The 7,577-nt window shown below is 30.7% G+C and overlaps 1 protein-coding gene across 1 annotated transcript; it reads left to right on the top strand.

The window, feature by feature from the left end:
* Window positions 1-5,194: 5,194 nt before the first annotated feature.
* LOC120082658 (uncharacterized) lies at window positions 5,195-7,030 on the top strand. Its single transcript, XM_039037918.2, has one exon. It carries the CDS (start codon window positions 5,583-5,585, stop codon window positions 6,579-6,581), a length of 999 nt encoding a protein of 332 aa, XP_038893846.2. The 5' UTR covers window positions 5,195-5,582; the 3' UTR covers window positions 6,582-7,030.
* Window positions 7,031-7,577: the final 547 nt, after the last annotated feature.

Here is a 7,577-nt window from a genome sequence, read left to right as displayed (position 1 = left end):
GTTCTTTTTTCAGGAAATTTATTGAATCTTCAAGTCATGTGTTGTGGGAATGTAAATCTACTAAAAGTATTTAACTCTTTGTCTTTCCTTCCTTATTTAGTTTTCTATCTAGTTTCAAGGAATATTGGATCTTGATGGACTACTGGACTGGAGTGTTGAAAGAGCTTAAAGAGATGGACCAGGATGTCGCTACCATCCTTCTGTGGGATGTGTGAAATTACATAAACCTCCGAAGTGCATTATTTTGTTAGATAGGATCTTCTTGCAGGTGGAGGAGTTTGTTGGGAGTAGTCTTGATGGGGAGACCTCCAATAGGAGGGAGATTCCGATAAGTCAAAGTGTTGTGGGTTCCGTCAGATGCTAGGTTTTGGAAGATCAACGCGGATGCTTCTTGGAATGATATTGAGGATGTGGGTGGAATCAGTTGGGTGGTTCGTGACTCCTCTGGCTCTTTTATCGTAGTTGGATGCGAAAGAGTGTGTTTCAAGTGGCCTATAAAGTGGCTTGAAGCCCTGGTGTTGATTAGAGGCTTAAAGGTTTTTATTGACTATTTTAAGCATGCATCTCCCGTCATGTGTTTGTGGAGTTGGATTGTGTTGAGTTGATTAGTGTCATTATGCACAAGGGCCTTGATATGTCGGAGTTGTAGAAGTTTGTTGAGGAAATTGAGGTTCTTGCTTTGTTTGCCCATGTCTTGTCTTTTGATTGGTGTGCTTGTTCTGCAAATGGGACGACGCACCTCTTGGCCAGGGCGACTGTGATGCATGGTGATTAGGCGGGTTTCTTTGTTTCTTACTCTTCTTCTAGCTCTAAAGAAGTGGTAAGAATTTCTTGTTCTATTCTGGATTACTTATCCTCTATCTTTGTTGGGGAAGTGTGTGGTTCTGACTAATTCTTAAATGATTTTCTTTTTCGAAAAAAAATAACATGAATTGCTTGAAAATTTCGAAGTGAAATATATGTGATTTTAAAGAATAATCATAGAACCTAACAAAGGTAGGATCTCAATTTTCAAGTTAGATGGATGACAAGATTTCGTAGGCTGACTTTATGGGTAACTTTATTTGTTGCATCTAAAGTCCCCAATTTAATGACAAGACATCGACTTTACACAAATTCTTTCTTAGAAATTTACCAAGCGTGCACACTTAAAATTTGATTTATACTTTCAATAACTCTTAAATTTAATATTTATGGTTAATTTATTATTAATTTTCTTAAAAAATATATTATCTACTAACATCTTTTCCATAAAATTTTAAAAAGCATATTTTCATATTTTACTTTCTTGCATGAAAATTATTATTATTTTACTAATTTTGAGGAATTAAATTTAAGATTTATTAGAAGTATAGAAACTAAAATTGGACAAACTTCAAAATATAGACCAAAATGATAGTTTAACGAACTTATTTTAGAAAGTAGATTAAAAACACTCATATGTTTTTAAGTCAAAGTTAACAAAATCTTGAGAAATTAACTTGATAGCGAAGACGATATACTAGTAGGCGAGTAATTCATTTATATAAATATTATACTATTGTAATGTTTGTTAGTAGTTTCACATAATTAGTAAAATAAATACCAATTATTAGCATATGAATGCATGATTTATCCAATATAATCTTATCGTTTTATAAGTCAAGCCACCTCTCAATTGTCTTTTCAAAGCTCAAAATATGTTGATATAATTGATTTCTTTATCCTTTATGAAGGATTAATATATTGACTAGTATTTAGTAGGTGAGGGATCTCCTTCCAATTATTTTTCTTTTTTAATTTTAATTCAACTTGAAATTATTTTAACACCAAAAAAGATATATAAAGAAAATTAATTAATAGGATGTCAGAGAAACTCATTACTCAATATTAATGTGTCAAATATTTAGGTATACTGCCAAATTTGTGTGTCATGCAAAATTAAAATCTTTAATAGTTTAATATGATTTTTCATTTGTATTTGACATCTCTTAGTTCATCTCATTAATTAAGTGATATTTAATTTATTAGTTGCATCTTCATCCATCAATAATATTCATTTTTAAGAAATTGAGTGTCAATAAAATATATATTAAAACTAATTATGGATCTTAAGTGTCGGTTTGTATAAAAGTCTAGACCTATCTTATCAAATAATTTCAATGTTAATTTAATCTACGTTTAGTATTTTCCAACACAGCAACAAGTTTAAAACTTTACAAAAATAACATAATGAAAAAAAGTTGAAAGTAAAAACTTGTATGTGATGTAAAATACACTAGAAAAAAGCAAGAATTATGCTAAATAGATTTAACGGTAATATTGTAATTTATTATTTTAAAAATTAAAAATAAATGAGTAATGATTAGGTGGAGTATTGCACCTAGGGGTGTTCAAAAAATCCGATGACCCGAAAAAACCGATCAATCCAACCCGTGCGGTTTGGATTAGGTTATCAACTCATTTGGGTTCGGTTGGGTTCAAATAAATGGAAATTTTATGGGTTGGGTTGGTTTATGGGTTCACCTAATATAACCCGAACCAACCCGAATTTATTATTAACTTTAAAATATATTTTTTTCTTATTTATAACATGATTATTTATACATATATTGATTTTATTTTATTTAATTCCAATATTTTTTGAAATTTTTTTACACTTTATAAAGAAAATTTTCACCATATAAATTGAAATTAAGTTGTTAATCTTAATTTAATATATGAAAATAATTAAATTAGACTTTTTACCTATTTACGTTTTGCTTTTTTTTAGAATAAAATTTTAAATAAATGATCCGATTAACCCGAACAACACAACCCGAATATTTCATAGTTGGGTTGGGTTGGGTTCATTTTTTAATAAAGGTTATTTTGGTTGAAAAAATTTATAACCCAAATAATTGGGTTTGGTTTAAAAAGTCTTTCAACCAACTCAACTCAACCCATGAACACCCCTAATTGTACCTATCATTTGTGCTCCCCACCTTTTTACCATGTAAAAAAATGTCTATTGGACACACGAAATAGATATGTTCAAGGAAGTATCAAGTCTTTTTCAAAATAAATATAAATGAATTTTGTGCTATAGAGTGAAATTTCTCAAATGTGGTTGCTAACTAATTGTCAATTACTTATTTGATACGAAATATTAATATATATTTTCAAGACAAAACTATCTTCTTCATTTATTTATTTATTTATTTATTTATTGGTTGGGGGTATCCTTTTCATTGATATAAAGCATAGTTGCAAATATTTCATATGTGTTTCCTTTCTTTGTACAATTCTAAAAGGTCATCTAATGTTTATTTATTAAAAATCACTATTTCTGGTAGAAGTCCAATAGTTACACCGACACTCCTATTATTTTATTTTTTTTAATTTATATTTATATTTATTATTTTTGTGTTTGAGTAGCAAAATGAATTTGGAAATTCATAGGATTACCACAAAATTAATGAATGATATTTGATTAGGTAAGCAACTTGATGGAAATTTATGATCATAATTTAGTGAAGTTTCAACTAATGAAAGCCCACCTCAAATGTTCTGTCTACCAACCTCATCATACATATTCTTCTTTTTTTCTAAACTCCACCCACAAAAATACACACAACTTCAAACCCTAGGTCAACTATTTTTTTAATCTTTGAAAAAAAAAATTAAATCTTTATAGAATCCGGTGAAAATATTTAAAAGAAAAATTATTCTAAATGACAAAACTGTTAAAAATATTTATAACTAATAACAAAATATCACAATTTATCTACAATAGACTGTGTTAATAAAATAGTATCTTTGTCTATCATGACATAATAGACACAGATAGTGGTCTATTGTTTTCTATTGCGATCTATCGCAAATAGACTGCACTAGATCGCTATAGACTACTTTCTTTGTCTATCATGACATAGATAGGCACAGATAATAGTCTATTGCTATCTATCGCGGTCTATCATAATAGACAGTGAAATTTTGTTATATTTGTAAGTATTTTGATTCATTTTCCTATATTTAAAAACAATCCTATTTAAAAAGTCAATTCAAATACCCTGAAAAATATACACGAATTCTGAATGAAAGGGTAAAATCAGTTAAATATTATTAGTAGACTTGATCACTATTTTATATCTATCCTTGCTTCCTGTTTGAGTAGTTGTTGATATGATTGTTATTCATTCTCTTTGAAGCTAAGGTTCATTCACTCTTTGCCATGTGAAGTGAAAATGCATCAAATCAAAAAATATATGTAGAGCAATGGCCCTACTTTATATATATACCATTTAGCTTTACTTTCATTTTCAAGGGCCTTTTTGCAATCTGAATTTCAAAGCATCTCTTTATTTACCTTACTAGCTAGCACCAAAAAGGACAGTGATTTCTTCAAGTTCAAGGCTTGAGGAGTACAGAGCCCACATCAGAATCTATCTATTTCCCCTAAATGAATTCTATATTTTACTTCTTCTATCAGAACATAGACAAAAGTGTGGAACTTCATGTCCTTGTTTCTAATTTTAGAGAAAATGTCAATTAATACTCGTTTATGGGTTGTATCGATTTAAATTATGAATTTATAATTGTATCAAGTTAAACTTTGAACTTTTATAAGTGTATCTATTCACACTCTTTATTACATTTCGTTTGAGAAAATCTCATGTGAAACTTTTAATTGTATCAATTAAACTCATAAGCTTTTCATAAATGAATTAGTTTAGATTCTTATTCATAGTTTTCTTTGAGAATCATGTATTTACTCTAATCATCCACTTTGTTAAACCAACATTTGAAGAAGTCTATGAATGTCAAAGCAAGCATAGTTCAATTGGCACATGAGTAACCACGAGATTTGTAGTTCGAATTCACCTACCCCAATTGTACTAAAAAAAAAATCTACAGATATTTGAGAATTAACGCATACATGGATAGTTCTCAAAGGTAATCATAATAAATGGTCTAAATTTATTGACTTATAAATATTTAAGAGTTCAATTAACTCACATTATAAATTTTACACGCTATTAATCGAACGAAATCTGAAAGATGATGTAAATTGATACATTTACGAAAGTTTAGGATAAATTGATACAACTCGGTTTAAATTGGTATTGACCTTGTAACTTATTTACCTCTTTTGTAAAAGCTTAAAATCACATGAGCAAGAGAGAACAAGCCAAGCCATAACGTAACAACTCCCCATCCAAAGAATAAATAAATCAATCAATCATATATAATATGGCTCTTATATATAAACGTTATTATCTTAAAGGATGGTCAATCCTTTTGCCAGATAGGAAATTGGGGTTTGGAGATTACAAGTGAATCTTTTGGTAAAAACAATACTTGAACAACTCACTCTTTGCAGTTTTTGTTATTATTTAGTAGTTGAGCTATCCATTTAACCAAAATTTGAAAAGCAACATCAAAGGCTTAAAGAATACAATACTTTCAAAACCCCTCACCCCCACCCAAAAAACTAAAAAACAAAAAGAATATAAAGGAAGGAAACACAAAGCTTTTCCCAACTCCTCTAATATATACACCTCAACAAACACACAAGAACAAGGCCTTTACCCTTCTGAATACAGAAACATCAAGGAATTCAAATGGGAAAGACAGGCAATATCATTAGAAGATCAATCTTCTGTTTCTTGCAGAAATATCAGTACTTTACTTCTATCTCAGCATTGTTAGCATTCCCTTTCTCAGTTTCTCTTCTTCTCTCACAAACTTTTGTTCTTACTTCTTCAGTTTCTCTTCTTCCAAACATATATTATCACTTAAAGATTCTTTTTGATGCTGCTGGATTCCCTCCTTCCTTGGAATTATTCTCAATTTTCAATCAGAAGCTTTCCCAAACAATCTTTTCTTCCATCTTCACTCTTCCTTTCACTCTTACTTTCCTTCTTATTGCAAAAGCCTCTGTGATTCAAGCTTTGAAAGAGACCAAACCAACATTCCACCCTTCATTTTCTTCTATCAGATCCCTTTACAATCCACTTTTTTTAACCAACATTTGCAACTCAATTCTCATACTCTCGGCAAATGCAACAGTCTTTTCCATTCTCTTCTTTGCTTTCATTTGCCTTGAAGGATCTGGCTTTTCTTCTTCCAACAGCTTTCTCTACCTCTCATCAGTTGGAGCTGTCCTGTATTCTATAGTTTTGGCAAACACTTTGGTTATTAGTAACTTATCATTGGTTTTATCAGGCATGGAAAAGCTTGGAGGTTATCTAGCAATACTTAAAGCTTGTGTTCTAATTAGAGGAAAAACTTCCACAGCATTACTTCTTACTTTGCCAACAAATTTAGCCATGGCTGCAATTGAAGCCTTGTTCCAATACCGTGTAGTGAGAGCTTATAATGTTGTTGGAAGACTAAATCTTTCCATTCTGTCTGAAGGGATTATCATTGCATATCTTTACTCGGTTTTCGTCGTCCTCGACACTACGGTTGGTTGTTTGTTCTTCAAGAGTTGCAAACCAGTTTATTGGGTGGATCTGGAAGGAAGACAAGCTCTTCAAATAGACTTTGCTGAAGCAGACAGTGGTGATTACATGGATTCAAAGGTTCAACAAAACTTTCATTCAACAACGTGTGGATAGGATAATCCATTCAGCAGGACAATCTGCGGGAAAAAAGTACATAGATTTCGGTTAAAGAATGAGAAGAAGAATCCATGGAAATCACTCAACAAGCAACACCTTTTTTTTTTCTCTTTTTTCCAATACAGACAAGAATCAGAGAAGAAACAAAGATCCAGGAGCAGAAACCATGTGAAAATTTGTAACTGTTCCTTGAGTTCTCTCTGTTCTTGCCATTTGTCTTATCATTTATTTCATCTTGGTGTTCGTATTGTAGATAGATAGCCGACAGTTACATTGTGGTAGAACATACAGACCTTGATTTATCAGAAGCTTGACTGAAAAATAAAAATCAATAGCTTGCGATGTAGTTTAGCAGCCTCGAAAAGCTTGCTTCAAATCTTCAAATACATGTATTGAACATCTATGATTCTTCTTTCTAATAGAAAAGTTTGCGATTGCCCACTTGAGATTTGAGCATTATGTGGAGAAAAACAATCAATAGTTGACGAACCCAGATGGGAAATGCATTCAAAATAAAGCCTTGATCTGATCCAGACATTGGCTCGGCACAATCGTTGACTGTTATCTCTGAAGCAATTGGAAGAAAGATAATGGCGTCAAGATTTGAGCTTTCAAAGTAAATGGCTAGGATTCAGAATTGACCTCAAGGACAAAAACTATTAAACAATGAGGAGAATGGTGGAATTAACCCAAAAATTAAAAAATAAAAATTAAAAAAAAAATTAATCTTTATACTTTCTGATAAGTGAAATGTTATTTTTACCCTTGGACATCTTATAAAATTTCTCTATCCTTTCAATCAAATGGCCACTAATGGTACTATGGTGGGTTGAGAACATTTTTTTGATAATAGAAATAAATTTTTAAAAAAAAATCAGAACTTTAGGTAGAACGATAGAAGAGTAGAGGACAAATATGTGACGAAATTTTGTATAAATAGTAAATTTTATGTGAATGATTTCTAAACCTAGGTTAAATGTGGTTAAATTCCCA

The sequence above is a fragment of the Benincasa hispida genome, chromosome 8 (genome assembly GCF_027475165.1).
Source record: "Benincasa hispida cultivar pf3 chromosome 8, pf3_genome.v1.1, whole genome shotgun sequence".
NCBI lineage: Eukaryota > Viridiplantae > Streptophyta > Magnoliopsida > Cucurbitales > Cucurbitaceae > Benincasa > Benincasa hispida.
The sequence above is the reverse complement of the archived record's forward strand: the minus strand, read 5'-3'. Positions and strand labels throughout refer to the sequence as shown.